The sequence below is a fragment of the Dermacentor albipictus genome, unplaced genomic scaffold (genome assembly GCF_038994185.2).
Source record: "Dermacentor albipictus isolate Rhodes 1998 colony unplaced genomic scaffold, USDA_Dalb.pri_finalv2 scaffold_14, whole genome shotgun sequence".
NCBI lineage: Eukaryota > Metazoa > Arthropoda > Arachnida > Ixodida > Ixodidae > Dermacentor > Dermacentor albipictus.
This window is the reverse complement of record NW_027225568.1, coordinates 6,464,187-6,491,277: the sequence shown is the minus strand read 5'-3', so window position 1 is coordinate 6,491,277 and position 27,091 is coordinate 6,464,187. Positions and strand designations below refer to the sequence as shown.

The 27,091-nt window shown below is 45.1% G+C and overlaps 1 protein-coding gene across 1 annotated transcript; it reads right to left on the bottom strand.

Moving 5' to 3' along the window:
- Nucleotides 1–240: 240 nt before the first annotated feature.
- LOC139051796 (uncharacterized) lies at nt 241–26,642 on the bottom strand. The gene is made up of 3 exons (XM_070528786.1): nt 26,461–26,642; nt 15,319–15,526; nt 241–1,171 (listed from the first exon to the last, which is right to left on the bottom strand). Exons 1-3 carry the CDS (start codon nt 26,640–26,642, stop codon nt 251–253), a joined length of 1,311 nt encoding a protein of 436 aa, XP_070384887.1. The 3' UTR covers nt 241–250.
- Nucleotides 26,643–27,091: the final 449 nt, after the last annotated feature.

The window sequence follows — 27,091 nt, the reverse complement described above, 5'->3', positions numbered from 1 at the left end:
AATCACGAACACCGATAAGTACACCGCCACCACACCGCACATCGCGGTCATGTCGATAGAAACGGTAAACACCCTCGCATTCCAAAATTTCACGGTCTTCAATTTTGCTAGAAAGCCATGTCTCTGTCAGGATAACAATATCGGCACTGCACGTGTCAACGACAGAACATAAAGCATCCCGCTTGTTGCATACGCTGCGAATATTTGAATACAAAAGAGAAATATTTTTTGCCACCGGACCATGACTCCGCTATGTTTGCGAATTGCTAGGGCCATCAGAAGGTGCATTTGGGACAGAATTTGTTGAACGAAGCTCGTTTGTGTGGATTTCGCACACACGATCAGTTACCGGACAGTAAACGTAAGTTTTTTTGTCGATTTGTAGACGGTTGAGCCGTAGCGCGTATTTCTGTCCGCTAGCCTTTCCGAATTCAATCAATTTTTTCTGTGACAAGCGTGTGGCGCGGCAGAAGTCTTCGCTAACAGAAATGCCAGAACCTTTGAATTTTTTTCGCTCAGTGAAAACCTTTTGCTTAAGTTTTGAGGACGAGAATTTTACGATTATGGGCCGGTGTTTATTTACTGCATAGGAACCCAGCCTGTGGGCGCAGGAAATGGCTTCGTCTATTAGAGTTATCTGTAGTAAACTAGTAAGGCAGTTTCGAATTTTAGTTTCAGATTCGGACCAGTTCTCAGCTGGGACGCCAGGAATCCCGTAGAATATAAGGTTGTCACGGCAAGAGCGGTCTTCCAGCTCATCCAACCGAGAAGTTATTGCTGCAGTTTGGTCCCGCACAGCTTCATCGACTACTCTCGGTAGATCAACACCATTCTGATTTGCTTCATATGATTCCACCAGGGATTCAACTGTTGTGAGCCTACTGGCTAAGCTGGAAACTTTTACCTCAAGTTTTTGCTGATTAGCTCGGACCTCTGATAGCATCCCTATTACCTCGGTATGGCGTGCGTCACTTTTAGCCGAAAAGGCCGCAATGGCGTCTAGAATCTCTTTTCGAGGACCAGGGTTCTGTTCCACATCCCCAGCTAACATAAGCAATTTGACAACATCTATACACTCAAAAAAATCACAAAGAATCACCAGTGGGCCTGGGAAGAGCAGCAGACAGATATTACTGTATCGCTTAGCGTGCAACGACGGGTGTTTACCAACCTGTACAACAAATAAGAACGGGTTTTGAAGCGGTTGCATGGCTGCCGCTACGTCCAGCCCACTGAAGTGGCCCGATGAAAGCGTCGCTCTTAAGTACGTCCGGCTGACTGGTGCCATAGGCGATGGGAATGGCCAGCCAAGTCGGGGCAAGCTGTACGCCGTGTCAAGGGTTGATGATGTGGCGTTTCCGCCATAGTGTTGACCTCTGACGTAACATGGTGATAGAGGCAGGACGATAGCTTCGCAAAAGGAATCCAAGGGCTGCCACGTGCCGAAGAACGCCAGAATCTGTACAACAAACAAGAACAGGTTTTGAAGCGGTTGCATGGCTGCCGCTCCGTCCAGCCCACTCTGGTTATGTCTGGTTATTCGATCCTTCAGGATCATTTTATCTTCTCTAGACTGCACTGGCAAGAATTATCAGTAGGCGAATTTGCAAAGGTTTTGTTTCGTAAGTGCATTTTGCCTAGCCAACTTCGCTAATGACATATCCACCAACGGGCTTGGTGGCCATTTTCCCTTCCGAATAGTTCTGGGGTAAAAGCTTTCGTGTGAATAAGGGCACACATTTTAGCCAGTCGCTATATGCTTGCTTCTAAAATTCTTGAATCGATGCTGTGACATTCTTTTATTGAGTTTCTTCTGTCTTTTTGTTAGATTGCTCGCTTATTCATTTCTTCAAAATGCCTCATCTACGAACTTTATCCTGGGCCCGTATTTGGTTGGCTTTTAGTTCTTAAATACTGTTTAGTATTGGCCAGCCGCCTTTACTCCGACATTGCAATTGACTGATGTTTGCTCATACAAACAGTTGTTGCATAAGAACGTTTTTGTGAATACAGACCTTGGATTTCATCATAAAGCACTACAACACTCACCTTGAGTCTCGAAAACCCGGTAGCGCTTGCAGTCTTTCTAGTCTGGTACTCTAATAACATACCTGCCAACTCTCCCGAATGTTTTGTTAACTTCACGATTTTGGGTTTGAGTTATGATTTTACGAATGTTGCCTCAAGTTTTACAAAAAAATGCTGCTGGCGAAAACCTTTCGCTCATAGGTCTCCGAACCTCCCGCTCAAAGTTTTTCGATGGTGAAAGGGTGGAAGAGGGGCGCTTGCTTCGAGCAAGTTGATGCAGACAGAAGGTCGCATCTGTACTGTGATGTCCAAAATGGTCTGTTACTTGTTAGTCTTGGTGGTTCAAACTTTACTGCAGCTGCTGCTTGTGTTCTGCGTCTAAAGTTAAACCATCGTTCCTAAAGTGCATGTTTCCCCACGAAAGGCAAGCTAGCAAATTATGAAGTCAACGACGAGGAAAATTAGGCTGCACACTTTGAAATATATCTGGCAATTGATCTATAGAACTCTTGTGCAGTGCAAAATAAAAGGACGCTTCATGTTCAAATTTTGTACTAGGAGAATTACAGCAAATTTTAAGGGCAAAAATCAGAAGCCGACATAGACAAAGTGACAGGAAGGTGGCAGGACAAACAACTGAACTTTATTGTTGAAAGCAACATCCCCCATGTCCGTACTGAGCATGTGCAAGTCACAGCATATCATATAAACAGTAATCACCTGATCTAACACGGCAACATTGATCCAGAAATTGAAACTGCTTCTTGGTTGGGAACGTCGATGGTGTGTTTCCACATTTCTAGATGCCAAGTTTATAGATATTACAGGTTTCAATCAACTCTCTTTCCTGCCGAGCCTTACTCTTGCCTACGACTGATATGTTGCTGAAGAAAGGAGTGCACCCCCACGCTTTACAATGTAGCGGAAGATTACCCCCGTGTTTGTGGGTACCAGATTAGCCTGCTGACGCGTACGATCACTCGCATAGCAGCTAGTTGGCCTTCTGTAAACTTTGCCACATTTCAGCCAAACACAATTCACTACACATGCGTTGTACATGCAAAACTTCTTGACATGCTTCGTATTGCGCACATTCCTTCGCAAACTCTAGTGCAAGACCCTTATGCAAAGCTTTGCAAGCCTACAGGGCTCAGAACAAACCAAACTGACGTCGTTTCTTGCCGCAACCTCTCTCAGTCTGTGTGAAATACTATGTACATATGACATAACTGCCATATTCTTTTTTCTTTCGTCCCACACTTCGCAATCCCTTGTTTTTCATCTTCAAGTGCTTGGCCGCAGATTCAGCCACTGAAGTGATCGAAGTCTTAGGATAGCCATTTTCCTAAAAAACTCATAGGCGAATTGGAGTATAGGAGAGATAGGTGCAAGCAGAAAAGGGCTGCACACAGTCCGTTCCTGCCCTACCACCGCATGCGCTCAGGCTCTGCCACAATCCGCCATGGTTGCATAGCGGCTTTGGTGTTGCACTGCTAAGCAAGCATTTACGGGGTCAAATCAAGGCCGAGCCGGCAGCATTTGTATGGGGGCGAAATGCACGAACACCTGCGTACCATGCATTGGGTTCATATTAAAGAGAACCACAGGTGGTTGAAATAATTCCGGAGCTTCCCACTACGTGTCTCATAATCAGATGGTGGTTTCGGCGCGACAAACTGCAGAATTTATTTTATAATTTTCACGCTATGCCCTACTCTGACGTAAGGCTTTATGTATTGTTTACAGACAACACATTGAGCCTAACGGTGAAGATACATTACGAACATGCTGTCAAGCGTGCTCTGCCACGCGATTGCAAGATAGTAAAAAAAAAAAGAGAAGGGCTTCTGCGGGTGATATGGCACTGGTAGCAGGCGCTCGTAGGGCAATATCCTTTTCTTGAATAAGAAATTTATTTTGCACTAGTGTCACTAAAAGAACAATGCATGGTCGACACAAAGCATAATTTGCTGTACGCGAATTTGTGGTTACCGTAGTTCGACCCTACAAATCTGTACCTTGCCTACAAACTGTTGCATTTTTCGCCTTTTCGCGTAGAAAGCACCTGCAACATAAAATTAAATTCTGGATATATTACGTATCATAGCCACTATCTGATTATGAGGCACACAATAGTGCTGTAGTCCGGAATAACTTTGACCAGCTGGGGCTCTTTACCATGCACCAAATGCAATGTACACGAGCATTTTTTTAATTCCGACCCCATCGGAATCGCAGCCACCAAGGTCAGGATTGAACCTGCAACCTTGACCTCAGCAGCGCAATACCATTGACACTGGGTATGGTAAGGTATGAAGAACTTTATTTAGGTCCTGAGGGATCAGTCTGGGACTGATGCGGGCCGCTCCCACATCGGTACAGAGAGGCCGAGCCCCTCTGCCGTCACACGGGCGCTCTGGACAGCCCCGAGTTGGTCCGCCAGCACCTCACTGTGCAGCATCTGCTGCCACCACTGTTCACCTCGAGAAGCATCACCGGCCAACGCCAAGCAGCGCCAAAGCATGTGTGCCATCCCGAAAATTCTGGACAACTGGTTTAGTTTGGCTGCTGAGTCAGAATGCAGCATACCATGTTCTTTACTGCCTCTAACCAAATACTTAAAAAGGTATAGTTCCTGTCATATGACGCATACTTTGACGAAGATCTTTCTGTAGTAGCAACGTGTGACCGGTGTGGTTGCCTGTGTGGCCATGAAGTCGTGAAAGGCAATGTTTCTCTATAGAAACAGCACTTCTTTTTTTTTTATGCGGCCACTGTAGCAGCAGGCAGCTCCGCAGTTCATGCCCATCAACATGTTCCAGCAAAATAACGGAAGTGCCAAACGAGGTAACAGGTAAACCACAACATCATGCCACTGAGCAACATTAATACTTAACGTTGGTTTGGGCACTTGCCGAAAATACAGGTTCTATAATTTATTATTACATGAAACTTGGAATCTATTTTACACCAGACAACTGAATCATGCATATATCCTTTTTTCTCTCTGTCTCTCTCACCTTGTAACAGGAGTGCTTTTTGCATTTGTGGTACCTATCGACCGACTTCCAGCTTTTCTTCGTCTGTGTCATTATTCTTCTACTCTTCAAAGGGTGAGTGGACAATGCCTCGCCGATGAGTTTTGCACGCGAAGAGTTAGATTCGTGGCTGCGATGTGCTAGGCACATTCGACCGATGCACATTGGACAGCGTCTGAGGGTTACTATAGTGCAGAGGGCTACATGTTGTCGCTGCTTCTGTGTCGTTCACTCGTTGTGAAGAACTAAATTGTGGCACGAAGGCTTTCTTGGGGAGCATATGAATCTGATGCAAAAAGAACGACAACCACATGTAAAATGCGTTTCTATGCTGCAGTGTAGCACATTGCAAGCGTGCTACAGGGAAATAGCAATATAGGACAGCGCATTATATTTCAGTGCGGTATAGCACAGTAGTAGAGTAAAACTTCCCAGTGTTCTTCGATGCAATCCATGCCCTTCTTACTTGAGATTTGAAGCCAAAATGGGTGGAAAGTGAAATGATTTTCCGGTGAGCGATTGGTGGCTATGTATGCTACCAAAATATTCCAGGAAATTTGGCATGCGTATACCCTGCTACCCACAAAGAGGGGGGGGGGGGAGTATTACTTAAGTGTCCACCTGGTAGACATGTCCATTTTGTCCGCTGCTGAAGTGCCGATTGGCTGGGGGCGCTCGTTTCTTCCTGATGCTCACCCCAGCACAGCCACTCAGAACTTCAGCACGTCCCCCGCTGCTCCAGGAATGATGCAGAAATGGGTGGTGGTGTTCAGCCCAACTACTTCCGTCCTGTTTGTGTGTGTCGTAGATGGAGGAGGCAAATGCACATAATCTTCCAGAGTTCGAGTAAATTTTAGGCAGTACGAGTTTGTTATTATTCCAAGTACTGCTACCATTACGTTCAGGGTGATCAGTAATTAATTTGGCATAACAGAGCCCAATTAGGTGACACTGCTTGTTCGAAAATAATCCAAAACATGTGCAAGATTTTATCCTGGGAATCTTTTAAATCATTGCTTCTGCTTTCAAATGTATTTTTGAAAATAATTGCAAGTAACAATACATTTTATCCGTTAAACGTGTCTGCGTGTCGTGGCAGCGGCCTAGTTTCCTCGAAAACACTGAAAAAAATAGTAACAAAAAATAAAACAAACCAACATTGTTGACATCAAAAATTCAAGCGCCACCACTTGGGGTACTATATTTCCACTATCTCATTAAGACGACATTTTTAAATCTAAACTAATGTACGAGCTCGTCGCACAATTAAAAAAAAAGAAAAGAATCAATTTGGCATATCTTGCAAGGAAGAGCCGTGAAGGTCAGAAAGCGCCCAAAAAATGCAAAAGCTATTGGGCGAAAATGAGAAGCCTGAATCCAGCGGTTAAATTTGGTGCGAGTGCTCCTCAGTGTCTGTCCTTCTCACCCGACTGCTTGCCCGCTTCCTTGCAATACTGTAGCGAAACAGGAGCGGCATTAGGTCGCTTTCTTGTTTTTTGCATTCGTGCATATATTGTTCCGTTGCAGCGGTCCTTGATTTTCCATTCCTCGTGCAGGAAGCTAGAAGGCACGTAAGCTGTTCGTGTGCGCACGAATAAACAGTCCCGTATGCCTAACTGTCTTCCTGTACTGCTGCTGACGCAGGCGCACCGCGTGGCAGCAGTGGTCGTTCGGCACCCTGTCCGTCGGGTGCTGTGCCTTCTCTGCATGGCAGATTATCAGCGGCCGCTACGTTCCCGTCATTCCACACATCGTGTCCGACATATCCTGAGTGCGCTGCCTTGAAATGAACTCCCTACGTTGGCACTGAACGTATTTAATTGTGCGTCGCCGTCATTGAGAAACGACCGGGCGGTTGCGACGTAAAGTCTAACAATGTCACCGGAAATCCCATAACATAAATTCATTCAAATGTGCTCCCGTCATTGTGACTGTGCTTGTAATTTCTACGACATTTCCGCCTAAGGTAAGAGTAGTGCTGACAGAAAGAGCTTCATTTTTAGCCCTGAAAAAAATACGGCACGCCTCCGCTAAGGGTGGGCGAATATCTTGACTGTATTACAAGCGTCGGCGTATGAATAGGGTACATTTCTAACGTATCAGTGTAAACGTGGCTACCATCGTTGCTGCTGGTGATTTGTTGTGTTCCCACAGTGCAGAAGAAAAGAATCGAATGGCATCTTTTTTGTTGTTTTTGTTGACCACAACCACTATAAAGCCTACAAATAATAAATCCAAGGCGTGTTTGGTTGTAGCTTCTTTTTCAAGGAAGTGCGGGACAGTGATGAAAGGAATGAAATGGGGCATCTGCTGAAGAATGTTCGTTGCGTGCAGACCGCTTGGTATGTCTTGAAGAGTCGTCCGCATAGCATTCGACAGCATTCAACAGATGGTAAGCGCGATCATCATTAGCTAGGCTTGGCACACGACATATCGCCGGGGCAAGTTCGGGGTGCGATCATTAAAGGGAAAGGAAGAAAATCAAATTTTGACAACAAAATTCAGGGGTGCGATCATTATGCAAGTAAATACGGTAGTTTTCTTGCTTCAGTTCTGCGATTCTTTACAAGGCACTTTCCACACCAAAAAACATGGGCTATCTTGAGGAGCATGATGAGCTCCACAAACACCAAAATAGTAGCGAACACCACCCTCCAAGAGATAAGCAGCGAGTTAGAGGGAGCAGATGCAGAACTCGTAGAACACTTCAAGAAAATTTATCTTAACACAAAACAGACACCCCATACAGACGCCGTGTCACGGACATACTGGTGTATAAAAAATTACAAACTCATAGCCCTGTAAGGGTGGCAGAGGCTTATGCAGCACTAGTCATTCAAAAAGAACACTGCCCCAGGTAGTGATCTAATCACGAACGCTATCATTTGCAACTTAAATCACAGCACATTAGATCAACTAACAGACTTCTTAATGAAAATGTATGGAACCCTGGCACAGTGCCACGGAAATGGAAGGAAACTAACATAATTCTCGCACCAAAACGAGCAAAACCCAATAACATCCGAAATCTATGACCTATATCACTCACTTAATGCATAGGAAAACTTCAAGAAGGTAGTCCAAACGTGCCAAATTAAAGATTGGGGAGTCTTTCGACAATCCATGTTCAGCTTTTGACCACACATTTCAAAGCAAGACATCTTTCTACTCTTAAGAGAGAAAGCACTCAATCCACGAAATGGAAGCGAGGATAGTATAATCCTAGCACTAGACATCAAAAAAAAATTTCGATACTATCTCCCATCTAACTATTCTCAAGGAACTTGAGAAAACTGGATGTGGAGAACGAACATACAATGACATAAGACCTTTCTTATCAAACAGAACAGTAACGATAGGTATAGGGTAAACGAGATCCACACACATCACACTAACCAACAAAGGAACTCTACAAGGCGCCCCAACCCAATTCAGTTCTTATAGCGGTACAGCCCTCTGTCCGCTTGTACCGCCTTAAAACAAACCGCGCAGCTCTATTCTGAATTTTTTCAAGCTTATCTATAGACCTGGTGCATCAGGTCCCATACAGGGCACGCGTACTCCAAAATCGGCGTAACAGATTTGAGGTAGGCAGTGTTCTTTAAATTCTGGGGTGCCTATCTTTGGTTCTGCTGGATAAAGTTAAGAGCCCTTGCTGCTTTACCAACAACAATCAATATTGACAATCCATGAACAATCATGTGATAAAACAACACCAAAATATTTGCATGTTGGTTCGGTAGTGATCACATACATATTTATGGCATAAGCTGTTTCTATTTGTTTCTTTTTTTAACATGCATGTGCACGCACTTTTTTGGATTCAACATCATTTTCCACTTCTGGCGCTATTTAGGACGCAGGCAATTCACATTGCCACATTCAAAACTGAACAGGGCTCAGGCAGTCTCACTGCACTTATTGCAAATGGGTACATATCCCACACCGTACCCCATTAATAAAATATATCCAGAGAGGGAGATTAAGATGGACTGCAACGATTGTAATGGCATCATTGGAATCAGACATATGCTGGCGGGGTGACGCGACTCTCCCCAACCTCGTTGAAGAATGGACACAGTGGGAGAAAAGGATTCAAAGCCCATTGTTTCGGGACCAACTAAGGGCCGTCCAGAGGGCCCATGATGTCGATGAAAGGCTTGGCTTGACAGTGCCAACGTGGGAGCAGCCCGCCTTGGCTTAAGAAGTGGAGCCTCCGGACCTCATTACAATAGAAGTTTTCACACACACACACTACCTCGTAATAGGATCCAAATCGTCCTACAAAGAAACGCCGTCACTTGCGTTCCTAATCTGCCGATATAAAACAGACTCATCGGCAAATAAACGTATGCGCGATGAAATACTCACAGAAATATCATTAACAAAAATAAAGAATTAGAGTGGTCCAAGGACGGAGCAATGTGGCATGCCTGATGAGACATCAACATAGGATAAACACTTCCCCATTTAAAAGCCCGCATTGACGTCTGTTGAACAAGTAATTGTTCATCCAAGTTAGTACATGTTGGTAAAAATTTAGAACCTGCAGTTTGTCGAGGAGAAGGAAGTGCGACACAGTGTCAAAGGCCTTTCGAAGACCTAAAAAGAAACAATCTGTTTGCCCACCCGCGTGAACGTTGGAAGCCAGCTCATGAAATAGCTCTAGAAGTTGCGTGGTACAAGAAAAGCCCTTGTGAAAAACTGTGCTGCTCATTTATCAGAACATTATTATCTGTAATATGGGTCTATATGTGCTTAAATAGGATATATTCAAAAAGCTTACGTGATATCGATGTGAATGAAATGGGCCGGTAATTTGTTACATCTTTTTTTGAGTCACCCTTATGAACCGGAACAACTTGGGAAACTTTCCAATCATTGGGTAAAGTGCCTGTTGAAAGAGACTTAGTGTAAATTGTGTAAAGATAAAGCGAAGTGGGCGCAGGACATCGCTTCAGCACACGTGAAGAGATACCACCAGGACCAACTGCTTTGGATTCGTCATGTTTTTCCAGAAGACAACGTATGCCGCGAACACTCAGTACCACTGGAGGCATCAGTGGAAACATGCTTGGGTGCAGTTGGGAAGGAGCGTCATGGGCTTGAGTAAAAACACGGATTGGAAATACCTATTTAAACATGTGGCTTTAGCTTACTCATCGACTATAACCACATAATTAAAATTCAGTTCGCTGACTCCAACATTATCAGACTCGCACTCTTCGATATAATGCCAGAACGATTTGGGGTTATATAGTTTTCATTTTACATGTATTATTGAGCCCCATGAAATATCTCTCTTTTTCCACACTTGCTTTATACTGCTCCGTTAATGCTTGTAATTCTTTCGCGTGCTCACTGCTTCCAGTTTTCTTTAATTTATGGAAAACTCGTCGCCTTTTCTTGATTTCTCTCAACATACCTGACGTCATCCATGGCTTCTTACATTTATTAATCTTGCCTGCTTGTATCGCTAGTATATACTTATCCACAAGGGCTAACACCTTATCCCTAAACTTAAACTATAAATCGTTTACACTATCATTTTCAGCAAGGCACTCAAACACGGGCAAATAATCTTCTAGCTTTTGAGCTATGCTTGAGTAGAAAAAACTTTCTTGTTGCACAACTTAAGGTTCTTCTACTCCCCTTTTTAATGTCTGTAACAACTGCCATGTGGTCACTGATACCTGGAATAACACTGACATTATTCACTAAAGTGGGGAAATTTGAGAACACGAGGTCCAGAACGTTATTTCCTAGTTGAGCAAGTAACAAACTGAATAAGACCAAAATTGTCAATTATATTTTCAATTCCTATGTTTACATGGCACCTAGTGCTGCTTACACATATTCTATTACGCTATCTAAGTCTGGCATGTTAACATCGCCAGCAAGAATGAAAGGTCTGCTTAAAACTTTCGAGACAATTTCATTCAGCGATTGAAGTGTACTGTAGTCCGAGTTCGGTGGTCGGTAAAATGCACCTACGGCGAACAAAGAATTATCATCAAGGGTAACTGTGCACCAAACGGACTTGCCATCACACGAGATGTCTAACGTGGCAGATTTCAGGGAACTTAGCACAAGTAAAAATACACCGCCCCCATGGCTCTGTCTATCTCTACAATACGTGACAAATTCGCTTGGAAACACCTCACGATCGCCAATATCACGGTTAAGCCATGATTCAGTGCCAATAACTACGTCAGCTCTCACCAACTCAATTAGTCCTGCCAATTCTTCCGTCTTATCCGTTACACTTCTGCAGTTTATTAAAACGGCGACCAGGTTGTGCCATGTTAGTTTTTTGAGGCAAGCATCATTCTTTTCTTTGTAGGGGAGCAACTACCTTTTTTTCGTCATCCCATACGTAAGCTTTTTCACCAAGAGTAAGCCTATCAAAATTCACTTTAACTTTTGTTTTCTCGCCCTTGTGCACCTAACCGTATTCCCGTAATCGCTTTTGCACTTCCCGAGTAGCCAGCGCATAATCCTGATCAACTCTGAACTCTGACCCCTTAAATTTTTTCACGTTTGACGAAATTTCTTGTTTTTCTTTATATGAAGAGAGGTTTACAATAACCGGCTTCCTTTTTTGTTCTCGGTATACACCAATCTAATGTGCCCTTTGTATTGATGTAACTTCAGTTCCCAGTTTTTGCCAACAATGTTTTTAATCAATTCCTCTAATTGGTCCCATGTTTCCGCCGTGTTGTCATCCACTCCGTAAACAAAAGCTTTTGTCCCCAACCTCTGTTTTATAAGTTAATAATCTTAACCTGCGAATCCCTGAATACTTTCTGAAGAGTTCGAAGTTCATCCTTATGTTCTGCAGCTACTCTACCAAGGTGCTGAACTTGTTTCTTAGTTGCTCCAAGGCTGCCTTTTATGTCCGCTATCATTCCTTCATGTATGGCGATTCTGGATTCAATAGAATCAAGCTTATTCAAGATTGCAGTCTGCCCTTTTTGCAGGCTTTGCAATATTTCCATTTTGACAGGACCCGGATTAAATTCGATTTGGCCGGAAAACAACAAAAGCAGGAACACATACAAAAATCTGTTGACAAATAGAAAAGACCTACTTCGAAGGGCATGCGCTCGTTTACGACAATAAGCATCAGCAAACACCATAGTGGGAGGAGCCGGCAATGCACACAATAGCCGCGAGACTCGAATAGGGTAATGCAAACCAACAAGGGTGAACAACAGGAAAATCAGCTGCATGTCGGCCAGTGTGCCGGCTCCAAATCTCACGCGGCAGAAGCGTTGCTATCTACATAGTGTCCACTTTGGTCACGTGGGCGTCGATTTCCAGTGGCAATTGGTCAATGGCAATCCCTCAAATTCCACCACGCACCGAGCACCGCACTGATGATAATGGGCCTTGAATTGTCGATGTGGCTTGACAAGTCGTGGGATTTGATACCCGTCGAAGATGGTTTTGAACACCTCTATTGTTAGGAGATCACAGCATCACCACTTCCTGCGTTATCAGCTGCTTTTGCTCATTTTAAGCAGAATGGGTGAGTGATGTCACTCAAGTGAACACCAGATTGCCTCCACACACAACATCATCAGGAATGCTGCCCCATTAAGCTTATGTATAATAGCATACTCACACATACCAATGTGCTCACTTGCAAAAATAAACACAAAGAATAAATGTAGTAAAACTAAAGAAGTTAGGCATGTAGATGTTTCTTGAAACCAATGACACACTTCCACCTGAGAATGCAAATCATCTGCTGAAGCTGTTGTCTGTACATGTGCATTTGCACATGCACGCGAGGGAAGGGAATAACGAGTTTCTTTAAAAAGTTTGGCTCTGTGAAAGAAGTGTGAAACAGCAGGTGAGGTGGACAAAGAATGCGACAAAGGTTAACAATATTGCAGTGGTGATAGCAGCTTATGGGATGTGGAGGGATTCTCACATGAAAAGTAAGTGTAGTAATACATATCTTTTTTGGTAGCAGAAACATGAATGGTACCAGCAGTATGCTGTGCTGATCTTCTTGCATTGCAGACGCGTGTAGGGAATCAACTGCAGCGACTGCACGCTGTGAGAAATGTGAGTGCATCCATGTAAACTCGTTGAGGCTGCGATCATAACAGTAGTGAGATGAAATGTGAGAGATATAGATGTGGAGACACAAAGTTCAAGTCAACTGCATGACGTGTCTAAGGAGGCAGGACATGGCCTTAAGGTAAAAAACTGGGAGGGGAATACCATGGCTTGAGACGAGGGCAAATTTTTTTGTAGCAGATTTATTATAATGCACTGCCAGGAAATTTTTGTGAGAAAGCACTCCAGGCGATACACTCTCCATGTATAGGCCAAAAACCATTTCAGGGACCCTTTAAGTTTGAAAAACCTTGTCTCTTTGAATAGGAATATGTAGGGCCTGCTCCACTGCTACAAGCATGGTCAAATAGAAAGCTAGCCTTTCAATATATGAGTCTCTAAAGAAAAAAGAATGCAGTTTTTAGTACACGAGAAAATCTACAAAATGCATAGATGTCAAATGGGAGGAGGAAGGAGGAATAAACTTTTATTTTGGAAACAGTTTTCCAGGGTAAGCCCTGGTTCAACTCTCGGTGGGAGGTCTCCTCATTCCAGGAACCCTCTGGCCTTCGCTGCTTCCTTGGCCCTGGCAACGAGACGTCATTGTTGTTCCAGGTCCTTGGAGACTAGCTTGGCCTCCCACGTTTCCATGAGGTCTTCGCTTTGTCTGGCGTTGCAACAGTCTCTCGGTGAAGGCAATGCGTCTTTGTCTATATGCCATGGACATTCGATGATCAGGTGCGCTAAGGTGTCCGGTACGCCGCACATTGGGCAGTGGTATCCTTGTAGCGTTGGGTACAGTCTATGCATGATGATTCCATGGATATAAGTATTACTTTGCAGTCTTCTGAGTGTAGTGCTTTCTTCTTTGTTGAGCTTTGGGTGAGGTGGTGGGTACACCCTGCTGTTGAAGCATCCCTGAGTACGTGATGGGTACGGTCTCTGCCTCCGCTGGCGCAGACCGGGCGTCTCGAGAGTAGGAAGGGTTGGCCCGGCAGGTGTGGCCTTGGGCCGCGGCGTGTGCCGCTTCGTTACCCTCCAGCCCCTCGTGCCCAGGAACCCATGTCACGCAGGTGTAGGGGATCGGAGTACTGCGGTGCTTCAATAGCTTCAGTGCTTGTGTTGACACGCCACCCTTAGCGTAGTTTCTGACGGCTGCTTGAGAATCGGAGAAGATGACAGCTGCGTCCATGCACGTGGTAGTCGCTAGGGCGATCGCTGTCTCTTCTGCAGTCTCGGGGTTTTGTGCACGGACTGTGGCAGACGCTAGCTCTCCGCCCTGAGAATCTACGACGCTGAGGGTGTAAGCGTTTCTTTGCGGGTATTTGGCTGCGTCGGTGTATCTGGCGTCCGGATCTTGCCTGTGTCTTCGCCGTAGAGCATCCACTCGGGCTTGTCTTCTTTCCTTGTGGTACGTGGGGTGCATGTTGCGTGGAATTGGGGCTATGCACAGGTATTCGCGGATGTTTGTAGGAATTTTTTCTTTTCGGTCCGTGCTGGCTATAAAGGTTTCACCGTAGCTCAGCCGTTGCAGCACTGATCTTCCGGTGGGCGTGAGCTTCAGTCGTTCTAATTGACTGGCTTTGTGAGCTTCAGCTAGCTCTAGCCAGGTGTTGTGTACGCCCATCTTGAGAAGCCTCGTAGTCGAAGCCGTAGATGGTAGGCCCAGGGCGATTTTGGTGGCTTTCCGTATTTGAATGTTAATTTTTTCTACCTCTACATTCTTCAGCGCGAGGTAGGGCGTGCCGTATGTTATTCGACTGGTGAGGAGTGCTTGCATCACGCGTAGCGTGTCCTGTTCTTTAAGTCCGCTTCTATGGCTTGCAACTCTCCTGACGAGATGCGTGAGCTGTGATAGCGTTCGCTGTAGTCGCGGGAGGGTGGCCGCCCCGGACCCGTCTTTGTGTATGTGTAACCCTAGAACTCGTAGGGTTTCCACTTTTGGAATGGGCGTTCCATTGAGGGTGACGTTAGGATCGGGTTCATTGTAGCCGGGTGGTCTGCCTCTCGTTCTTGACTTGAGGACGAGGGGTTCGGACTTCTCGGGAGCACAGCAGAGGCCGCATTTGTGCAAGTAGCTCTCGATGGTATCTACTGCTTCCTGTAGGCGTGTTTCTTGTGTTCCAGTGTTTGAGGCCCTTGTCCATAACGTGATATCATCTGCATAGAAAGCGTGTCTTACGTCTGGTATCGCGTCAAGAAGGCTGGGTAGTTTGATCATTGCGACGTTGAAGAGCAACGGCGATATGACCGAACCCTGCGGGGTGCCTTTGCTCGGTAGTCGGAAGCTGTCGCTGCGCAAATCTGATTTAGAAGCATCAGGATAGATATCAGTGTTGAACACTGCTGTGAAGTAGGGAGGTGAAGTGGTGAGGAAGTAGGGAGCAAATCTGATTTAGAAGCATCAGGATAGATATCAGTGTTGAACACTGCTGTGAAGTAGGGAGGTCCGAGCAGCCACAAAGGTGCCATGGTTGGTGCTGTGCCACATGCCAGGGAAAAGTGAGGTCCAGTGCGATGCCCCAGAGATGAGAAAAAAGGGTCTATATACAAATTTACACAATAACAAGAAGGGCTCTATGGCCCACCACATGTCAGTCTTTTCATGTCCGAGGCTCTCCCACAATACTCCAGCTCTGCTTTTTATCCGGTTCATTTCCCTCTTGCACTCGTAGAGGGTGTTCACTGTTCATCTTGGTCAATCACAACTGTTGAAACATTTGCAAAATCACCCCTTCATACGAGGCAACCACGTGGCCATTTGGGAACCTCAAGTCTACGCAGTTCCCTAAGAAGTCATCAACACTGGCTCCTTTATCAACTAATGGGATCTCCATGATGACCAGCTTGTGAGCTCTGGGTGGTCGAACAGCCGAAGGTACAAACATAATTGCTTGACCATCAATCTCGGATAACACTGACTTAGTTGCCAGCGTCCTGGCCTTGAGAAAACGACGAAGTGTGAATAGCACTCCACAGCTGCATGTCTGCCAGAGAAGCATCCTTTGTCCCGAGCGACCACCAGACACAATGCAGAGATCTTGTGTGTTTAGTCAACATCATTTAACCTATTGCATCTGTTCGTGTGGCTATGTTTGCAACATTTGAAGCAGGACCTACCCATACCTTTTCAAAGAGACAAACATTTAAAAAGTTTTTTTACAGATGATATGGAAGGGCCGTGCACATGTTTATGAGCTTGTACTCGCAAGTAATTCATGAAAGGGAGAAATTGCCATGCACTCGATTAAAATCTAGCGAAAAGGGAAACTCGTACAGGTTTCTCTAAAAAGAATGCTTCAAAGTTGAAAAATACATTCTGGTCATAGGTTTGAACTTGGAACCAACGCTGTTCTAGGGTGGTCGCTCTACCATCCGAGCTAACCAGGAGGCTAGAAAATTACACAGCAAGGCCTAATTAGTCGGCAACTTGAAGTACAGGCACGTACAGTATGGCAAATGAGTTCTGCAGAAGGCCACAAGGCAACAGAAGATTCATGTAAGGGAAAATTGTGAACTACGCCAATGGAATAGAAACAGAGTGGGGGCTTCCAAAGCTGCAGGACAGAGCACGCGATTATGCGAGTTTCCAGATTTCCAGCGTCACGTGATGTAATAATAATTGGTCTGTGTCTTGACGAGAGCATTGTGCACAGGCCAGGTGCCATACCGTGTTCAAAGAGGCCCAGAAATGTTTTTCTAAAAAATCGTAGAATGACACCATTATTAAATTACGTCCCCCCCCATGGATCTCCTGCCGCAAAAGCTTTTCGTATGCTTCAAGCACAGCTGAATTTAGACAGGGTTATCGGATCGATGAGCGGCTTTCTATATCATTTCATTTACACCAGCATGCTGGAAGCTACAAGAGGGAGACAGCAAGGTGGTGCAAGAGAGCAATGCCGTGCTCAAAGGTTGAATGTCGCGGTGGCGAGACAGCTCATGGTGGCTGCAGTATCCATGCTATGCTTTTTATCTGGAATGCCACATGCAGCAGATACACAACGTGCATCATTTGTGTGTATTTTGGCTGTGCAAATATGAACTGGTTTTTCTGTCTGTTTGGAATTGCAGACACATATACTTTTCATTTATTTAACTCAAATAAGTAATCATTGTATTACTGTGAATATTCTCATGATTACAAAATCAGCCAATAGCGGTTGTGGGTGCAGTTGCTTGCGATGACGCTGAAGTTTAGCTGCCCGCTAAACTTCAGCGCTTCAAGTGCGGGCGCAGGATGCGTAAACTCCTCATTAGTGCATCTAAAAAGCAATCAATTTGGTCGACAGATTTTTCTACGCATTCTTAAACATTTCCATTGGAATTATTCTACCAGCAACATCATGCACCGTGGGAAATGACACGTGAACCTTAACTATTTGTTATTGGACAATTTTTCACACGTTGGGGAGCATGTAAAAATAAACATTCGACTGGAAGCATCGTCGAAACTTGGTGCCAGTGCTCCTAGCACTTCTTCAAGAAAAAGACCCCGAATTTGCACTTTGGTCCACTCGGCAAGATAATTTTTAAATGACAGCAGCAGGGAAGACAGAAGCTTCTCTCGGGCTGCCAATTTTCCGATCCGATGTATAGGCTATTTTAACGATGTCTCACACAATGGTAGATGCTTGTCAGTAAATGCTATTTTAATAATTCTGCTTGACTAATATCAAGTGCAACGTTATTTTCCCCATCGGGAATTGCTTTTATCCAACGGTGCTTCCACAGCGCATGTACAAATAATTACGAGCCATCATTCCCGTCGTGTGGGGTTCCCACTCACACAAGAGCACACAGTAGAATTCAGACCGACCTTCGACCAAAGCTAAAAATTATGATGTTTTACATGCCAAAACCACTTCTGATTATGAGGCATGCCGTAGTGGAGGACTCCGGAAATTTTGACCACTTGGGGTTCTTTAACGTGCACCTAAATCTAAGTACACGGGTGTTTTTGCATTTCGCCCCCATCGAAATGCGGCAGCCGTGACCGGGATTCGATCCCGCGACCTTGTGCTCAGCAGCCTAACACCATAGCCACTGAGCAACCACGGCGGGTGACCGAAGCTAGGCTAGATGCCTTATCTCTTACACCTTGATCACCACTTGCGCATGTACCCTTTATTCATGACAGTACAATGTTGCGCAACACTCCACATTACTGTAAAGCACTGTACAGGAACTGACCAAAGCATGTGGAGGCTCCTGCGAACGCACTGATGATGCTGATACTGACGATAATGATAATGAACCACTTTTATAAAAGTGGAGATAGGCATTTGAAGTGAAAATAGGGTTTTTGAGAAATATTTGCCGCAAGGCCTACTTCAATACATTCAGCAGAAACGAAGATATTGGCAATCAAACGCAGCACCTGCTGTGCTCCCGTTCATTCTTCAATGACTTGCACTGTGGAGACTATGGCGCAGTGGGGCGTGCCCACAATGTTTCGCCTTCTAAATTTACCCGTGGTGCGCAGTTCAAATTTCATTTTGGATGTTAATGTAGATGCCCCGACTTCCGCCTTTGGTGCGCCATAATCATCACCATCATCATCATCATCATCAGTCTTGCTACGCCGACTGCAGGGCAAAGGCCTCTCCCATACTTCTCCAACTACCCCGGTCATGTGCTAATTATGGCCATGTTGTCCCTGCAAACTTTTTAATCTCAGTCGCCCACCCATCTTTCTGCCACCCCTTGCTACACATCCCTTCTTTTGGAATCCAGTCCGTAACCCTTAATAACCATAGGTTATCTTCCCTCCTCATTACATGCCCTGCCCATGCCCTTTTCTTTTTATTGATTTCAACTAAGATGTCATTCTCTCGCGTTTTGCCCTCACCCAATCTACTCTTTTCTTATTCCTTAACGTTACACCTATCGTTCTTCTTTCCATAGCTCCTTGCGCCACCATCAATTTAAGCAGAACCCTTTTCGTAAGCCTCCAGGTTTCTGCCTTATAGGTGAGTACTGGTAAGACAGCTGTTATACAGCAATAAAAACAGCGCTAAACGACGGGACGAACGAAGGGACACAGACAACAGCGCTGACTAACAACCAAAGTGTCTTTATTCCTTCAGTCAGCATATATATGCTCCGCCGCTATCTGAAACCACAGAATCTACAACATTGGGTATGCGCAGGGGGAATTGCAATTGATGTGATAGGAAAGCAGTCTCCTTCGGAAGGAGAGAAATGGACGGAAGGCTCACACATGCTTCGCCACTAACATGAATGTGGAATGCTTCGGATATAAGGCGTGCGCGTTCATCACAATATTTTGACAGATAGGTCAAAATAAGCTTCGAAAATCAAGTAGCCAGGCTGAAGCTTGCAGGTTTCTCGGTACCACTTTTGACCAGCATCGCTGAAAGCCTCGCAACGAAGCTTAAATGAAAGCAGTCGGCAGCTGCTCTATCCAAGAATCGCTCACGGCAAATGGTTGCGGTTATACCATATTTTCACCAGGTTGCGCACAATCTCAAAAAGGTTGTCAGCACGGCAGGCGTCAGGTTGCTGTTTACTGCCAAAAATAAGTTAGGTAGCCTGTGCCACCAAGTCAATAGGGTAAGCAAGAACAACAAAAAAAGTTGTAAAAAACAGCACAGACAGAGGTTTGTTGGTGACTGTTGTGACGGTGTGGTGTATAAGATCCCCCTTTCATGCAAGCGTTTTTATATCGGCCAAACGGGGCGTTGCATCAATAACCGCATGCGCGAGCACTTCAACAAATTTCAAAAACGGGCAAAAGATAGTCAGTTGTCACTGCATTGCAATGAATGCGGCTGCAAGCCATCTTTCGAAGGTGTACCCTATCTGTCAAAATATCGTGATGAACGCGCACGCCTTATATCCGAAGCATTCCACATTCACGTTAGTGGCGAAGCATGTGTGAGCCTTCTGTCCATTTCTCTTCTTCCGAAGGAGATTGCTTTCCTATCACATTAATTGCAGTTTCCCCTGCGCATGCCCAATGTTGTAGATTCTGTGGTTTCAGATAGAGGTGGAGCATATATATGATGACTGAAGGAATAAAGACACTTTGGTTGTTAGTCAGCGCTGTTGTCTGTGTCCCTTCACTCGTCCCGTCGTTTAGCGCTGTTTTTATTGCTCGTAATCATGAACCAACCAGCCCAAATGAGTACTCTTTAGCTGTTATACACTTTTCTTTTGAGAGATAATGACAACCTGCTGTTCATGATCTGGGAATGCCAGCCAAACGCATCCCGGCCCATTCTTATTCTTCTGATTATTTCCGTCTCATGATCCGGATCCGCCGTCACCACCTGCCCTAAGCAGATGTATTCCCTTACCACTTCCAGTGCCTCGCTACCTATTGTAAGCTGCTGTTCTCTTCCGAGACTGTTAAACATTACTTTAGTTTTCTGCAGATTAATATTTAGACCCACTCTTCTGCTTTGCCTCTCCAGATCAGTGAGCATGCATTGCAATTGGTCCCCTGAGTTACTAAGCAAGGCAATATCATCAGCGAATCGCAAGTTACTAAGGTATTCTCCATTAACTTTTATCCCCAATTCTTGCCAATCTAGGTCTCTGAATACCTCCTGTAAACACGCTGTGAATAGCATTGGAGAGATCGTATCTCCCTGTCTGACGCCTTTCTTTATTGGGATTTTGTTGCTTTCTTTATGGAGGACTACGGTGGCTGTGGAGCCGGTATAGATACCGTATTTACTCGCATAATGATCGCACTTTTTTTGTCAGAAAAATTGACGCAAATTCAGGGGTGCGATCATTACGCGGGTTAAATTTCCCGCGAAAAAAAAAATTTTTTTCGTCCCGCGTTTGCTGCGAGATGTGAGATTGCGGGTGCGGGACACCAAAACAAAAATGGTGGCTGGCGGAGCAAGCCGAACGCGCCGAACGCGATGTTTTTTTCTTCTCGTGAGTACATTACGTGCATTGAAACAGTTTCTTCCGTATCAGTGATGAATAATATCGTTAATATCGGCAAGTTTGCGCAATAACCTAGCCATGTCCACTTTGAGTGGACAGAAACAGGTGGGCGCGCTTAGCTGCCAGTGACATATAAACACGTGATGGGCATGCTGCGGAAACTGCGGCATCTGTCTTCACTACTATCCTAATACGGCACGTTTCCGCTAAGGGTGGGCGAATATCTTAGCTGTTTTACAAGCGTCAGCGTATGAATAGGGTACACTTTTAACGTATCGGAGTAAACGTGGCTAATATCATTGCCGCGCGCGATTTGTTGCGTGCTCACGAGTGCAAAAGCAGATGAAAAGAATCGAAGTGCGCCTTTATTGTTTTTGTTGACATCAGCCATCATAAAGCCAACCCATAATAAAGGCAAGTTTGGTTGTACCTCATTTTGTCACAGAAATGCGGAAAGTGATGAAAGTAATGAAATGAGGCATCTACTTTAGAATGTTTAGTGCGTGCAGGCCGCTTGGCTTGTCTTAAAAAGAGTCGTTCGCGTAGCATTCGACAGATGGTAAGCGCGATCATTATTCGCTAGGCTTAGCACACGACATATCGCTGCGGCAAGTTCGGGGTGCGATCATTACGCGGGAAATAAAAAAAAAATAGAATTTTGACGACAAAATTTAGGGGTGCGATCATTACGCGAGTGCGATCATTAAGCGAGTAAATACGGTATCTTCCAGTATTTTTACATACGGCTCGTCTACACCCCGATTCCGTAATGCCTGCATGACTGCTGAGGTTTCAACTGAATCGAACGCTCTCTCGTAATCAATAAAAGCTATATGTAAGGGTTGGCTATATTCCGCACATTTCTTTATCGTCAGATTGGTAGCGTGAATATGGTCTATTGTTGAGTAGCCTTTACGGAATCCTGCCTGGTCCTTTGGTTGACCGAAGTCTAAGGTGTTCCCGATTCTATTTGCGATTACTTTAGTAAATACTTTGTAGAGAACGGACAGTAACCTGATCGGTTCATAATGTTTCAGGTCGTTGGCGTCCCCTTATGGATTATTGGATGTTCTGCCAAGATCCCAGTACGCTCTAGCTCATGACGCATCGCGTATACAGGGTGGCCAGTTTTTCTAGAACAATCTGCCCACCATCATTCAACAAATCTGCTTTTACTTGATCCTCGCCAGCTCCCCCTTTGCATAGCTCCCAAGGCTTTCCTTACTTCTTCCGGCGTCCCTTTTGGGATGTGAAATTCTTCTAGATTGTTCCCTCTTCTATTATCATGGTGGGTGCCACTGGTACTGTTAAATCTCTATAGAACTCCTCAGCCACTTGAAATATCTCATCCCTATTAGTAATGATATTGTCGGCTTTGTCTCTTAACGCATACATCTGATTCTTGTCAATTCCTAGTTTCTTCTTCACTGTTTTTGGGCTTTTTCCGTTTCTGAGAGCATGCTTATTTCTATCCATACTATACTTCCTTATGTCAGCTATCTTACGGTTGTTGATTAACTTGGAAAGTTCTGCCAGTTCTATGGTAGCTGCAGGGTTAGAGGCTTTTACACATTGGTGTTTCTTAACCAGATCTTTCGTCTCCTGCGATAGCTTACTGGTATCCTGTCTAACTGAGTTACCACCGTCTTCTATTGCACACTCCTTAATGATGCCCATGAGATTGTCGTTCATTGTTTCAACTCCAAGGTCCTCTTCCTGAGTTAAAGCCGAATACCTGTTCTGTAGCTTGATCCGAAATTCCTCTAGTTTCCCTCTTACCGCTAACTCATTGATCGGCTTCTTATGTACCAGTTTCTTATGTTCCCTCCTCAGGTCTAGGCTAATTTCATCCCATGGTCACTGCAGCGCATCTTGCCGAGCACATCCACATCTTGTATGATGCCAGGGTTAGCGCAGAGTATGAAGTCTATTTAATTTCTAGTCTCGCCATTCGGGCTCCTCCACGTCCACTTTCGGTTATCCCGCTTGCCAAAGAAGGTAATTCATTATCCCCAAAATATTCCGCTCTGCAAACTGTACTAATAACTCTCCCCTACGATTCCTATAACGTATTCCCCCACTGACTTGTCTCCAGCCTGCTTCTTGCCTACCCTGGCATTGAAGTCGCCCATCAGTATAGTAGTGTATTTTGTTTTGACTGTACCCATCGCCGATTCTATGTCTTCATAGAAGCTTTTGACTTGCGGGTCATCATAACTGGATGTAGACGCGGAGACCTGTACGAATTTGTACCTCTTATTAAGTTTGACAACAAGACCTGCCACCCACTCTCTAACGCTATAGAATTCCTGCAGGGTTCATGCGGGTCCTTGAAACCCTTGAATTTGAAAAGATTGTTTTCAAGGCCTTAAAAGTCCTGGAATTTTCGCAGATCCTTGAAAATCCTTGAATTGCCTCAATTTTTATTTTTAATCAACTTCCAGTGATTGTATTTGATAAAATTGCAACCCACCTGAATTCCCGCTGCGATTTTGTTAAATATAGAGTGTAAGTTCTGTACAAAGTGAAGCAAGCACGTGCCTAGCGGACGCTCATGAACGTCTGGCCACAATGGCGCTGGCTTGTTCACCGTTTCCTCTCGCCACGGAGGAAGAAAACTCAGGAGAGGCCCTGACGTCACTCTTTGTGAAGCTAAAGTGAAGCAGGAAGTTGGTATTGCTCATGGCGTTGCTCAGCTTCTCGGGCCAGCTCTCCTCTCTTGTTTACATTTCTCGCGCAACCGGTCTGCTGGGACGCGCACGCTCCGCAGCAATACTAAACAATCGTTAGCACATTAGCATGATTGTGCCAAAGAGGGCAAAATTTCCAGCGGATATTTTTTCGTCCGTTGTCATTGCTGTGGTGCGGTACATTGCGTACAGTGTTGCATGTGCGTTTATTTCAAGAACTTTAGTTCCTCCTGTCCCACCTAGCCACAGCAACATCAGGTAGAGCACGGTTCAGATAACGCAGCGCAACAAAACACGGAGACCGACGCAAACCTGCCCGCACGGCGCCTTTGCCACGGTAAGAAACCTACGGAGCAACACGTGTGAGCGCACAGAATAACAAAGGCACCATTGTGGCCCGAAAGGCGTGGCCGCTACAGCAAAGAAAAAAAACAGCAAAACAAAAGTACCTACTACGTCATTTCCTCCACACTTTTCTCCTAGCGCGCGAAGGGGGTAGGGCCTCTCCTCAGTTTCCTTCCTCCATGCCTCTCGCCCATTTCCTGTGTTACTTTCCAATTGAGTAGAGAAATGGCCACCACTGTGTCTGCGGTTGAATTGTGACATTTTGTGTGTGTTTATAGCTTGCGTGTGCAGTTGAATCATCATGTTTTGTGCACATGTAATGCTCATGCGTGCATGTGCAGTTCTATCGTGACATTTTGTGCACGCGTAGAGCTCATGTGTGTATGTGCGGTTGTATCGCGAGGTTTAGCGCACGTGTAGTGCTTGGGTGTGCATGTACCGCAGTATCGTGACATTTCGTGAATCTGGGGTGTAGTGTGTGCCAGTAAACATGCATGCCAACAATGCCCGGAAAATGGAAATTTCAGCGGTCGTGGCTGAACAACAACTACCGAGAGTGGCTTGCGCCGAACATGTCAAATTCGCACATGGTAAAATGCAAAGTTTGCTATAAGTGTTTCGACATCACTGCCATGGGAGAGTCGGCACTAAAAAGCCACCTAAAAAGTGCAAAGCATAGAGAGCACATGCAAGCCGCCAGGAGTAGCTGCATGATAAGGAGCTTCCTGACAATATCTGAATGTCAAGCGAATGAACCACAGCCAGCTCCATCGCAGTCGTCAAGCTTGATGGATGCGTGCAAGAAGCATGAACTCGTGATGGATGCAGAAATTCTGTGGACATTGAAGGTTATAACATCTCACTATTCATATCATTCATGGGATACTGTGCTTGCACAGTCCATTCAGCTGCTACACGAGTGCAAACATGAGTTGCAGCTATATGAAAGGAGCTCGCATACACTTGACAAGTTTTTCTATGAACTTTTAAAGGATGCCTCCGCAAATGCTGAGCTTTGGAGGGTTGTAAAACTGCTGCTTACACTTAGTCATGGCCAAGCAAGTGTAGAGAGAGAATTCAGCGTGAATCGCCAGGTTTCAGTAGAGAACATGAAAGAAGTGTCTCACATTTCACAGTGCATTATCTGTGATCTGTGGCTTCTGCGAGCAACCAATACCATGCCTTTTTGGAAACACAGATAAAGCAGGAGCGTGAAGAAGCGAAACAGAGGAAGAGACGCTGCATTGATAAATAGATTGAAACTCTCAGAAGGAAGAAAAAGAAACCAGAAGCCGCTGTTGCAGGATTGACAGCTTCAGCAGACTCTATGCAGAAAAGGCGGAGGCAAGCAGTGACTTGACTTGCATGATGAAGTCGAACAGCCTAAGAAAGACAGCCAAGAGCAAGCAGCAGGATATCTTGGACATTGACATCAAAATTCAGGAGAAGCAAAATGAGGCCACCTAAGAACTGAGTGAGTGTTGGCTTGGTGGATCTTTAGCAAGTAAATGTTTGCATCTTCTAACACATTGAAAGTGGTCATCCATGTAACTCTAACAAACAATGATGAGAAGCGGTCGAAAAAGGAAATATCGCTAGAGCCATCGTATTGTCTGAAGACAAGTTTCCTTGTGAAATTGTTGGCTCCAGCAACAATCCCCTTTTTCAGGGAATTCTCACCATTCCAAGCCTTTGTCTACCCCTGAACATCTGTCTTAATTGGATTTCTAACAGGGAATGTGGTCCTTGAAAATCCACACACAGGGCCTTGAAAGTCCTTGAAAACCCTTGAATTTTTCTCATATACACCAGCATGAACTCTGTCCTGTATGTTACCGCCTATATCCTTATTAATCAGGAATCAAACTCCTAGTTCTCGTCTGTCCGCTAGGCCTCGGTAGTACAGTATGTGCCCGTGTTTAGCACTGTACAACCTTCATGTTTCCTCCTAAACTCAGTGAGCGCTGTTATATCCCATATAATAGCTGATAATTCCTCCAATAGCACTGCTAGACTTGCCTCACTAGATAACGTACTAGCGTTAAACGTTGCCAGGTTCAGATTCCAATGGTGGCCTGTCCAAATCCAGAGCTTCTTAGCAGCCTCTGCTGCGTCACAGGTCTGACCGCTGCCATGGTCAATTGCTTCGCAGCCGCTGGGGACTGAAGGCCGGGGTTTGATTGTTGTATTCGCAACCTTGACCGAAAATATATCGAACACAATATTCTAGTATGAGAAGGCTTCTGCATGCTTCCTGACATGACAACCATTGCTTTGAGAGCTTAAAGAATGAAATAAAAAAGAAACCATGGTGCCTGCTGCCTTGAGTAAAAACAAATCTTCCCTGTACACTAGGACATTACCTGTTTTCACATTTGTGAAGCAGGTAGGTTATGAAGTTAGGCAGCATCTCGTCCAGGAATGAGGCGTCATTGGCCATCTTGGCGTAGACGTTGCGGTACTGGCCGCGCGCCACTTTGCCGCCGTTCCCGTCTCGGGCCACGGTCTCAATGCACTCGTCGAAGGCGCCCAGGTTGGGCCACATGCCCTGGAACAGCCCCGCCGGGTACTTGGCGCTTTAGTCGATCACTGCGAGGGAAGACGCACCATGGTCAGCCGGTTAGTATAGAACAATTACTCTAGAAACCCAAATGCAACTGCGCATTGCTAAATGAGACAACAAGAACAAGGAACACCCAGGAAACAGCACGTGGCCCGCCTATTGCCACCAATAAAGCAAAATTGAGAAGTAAACAAGGATGGCGTGGTGGGCTAGTTGGTAAATCATCCTAAAGGATTAACAGTGCACACATACGGCGACAGAGAGAAGAACAACAGGGCACAGCACTAATTGTAGCACTGTGTCCTGTTGTTCTTCACTCAATCTGCATATGTGTGCGCCGCTAACCCTTTAAGGTGGGAAGTTAACTTCATCCTTTTACCGTTGCATGTCACTTAATTCCCGTTATTTCAAACACTAGGTAACACTCTTAA

Excerpts from the sequence above, each read along its gene's own strand:
- LOC139051796 (XM_070528786.1), bottom strand. The coding sequence starts at position 26,642 with ATGTGGCCCAACCTGGGCGCCTTCGACGAGTGCATTGAGACCGTGGCC. Across the intron at positions 15,527-26,460 it reads CTTCACAAATGTGAAAACAG|ATTTGCTCCCTACTTCCTCA; the intron begins GTAATGTCCTAG and ends CTTCTAAATCAG. Across the intron at positions 1,172-15,318 it reads TTCTTGACGCGATACCAGAC|GTTGGTAAACACCCGTCGTT; the intron begins GTAAGACACGCT and ends TTTGTTGTACAG.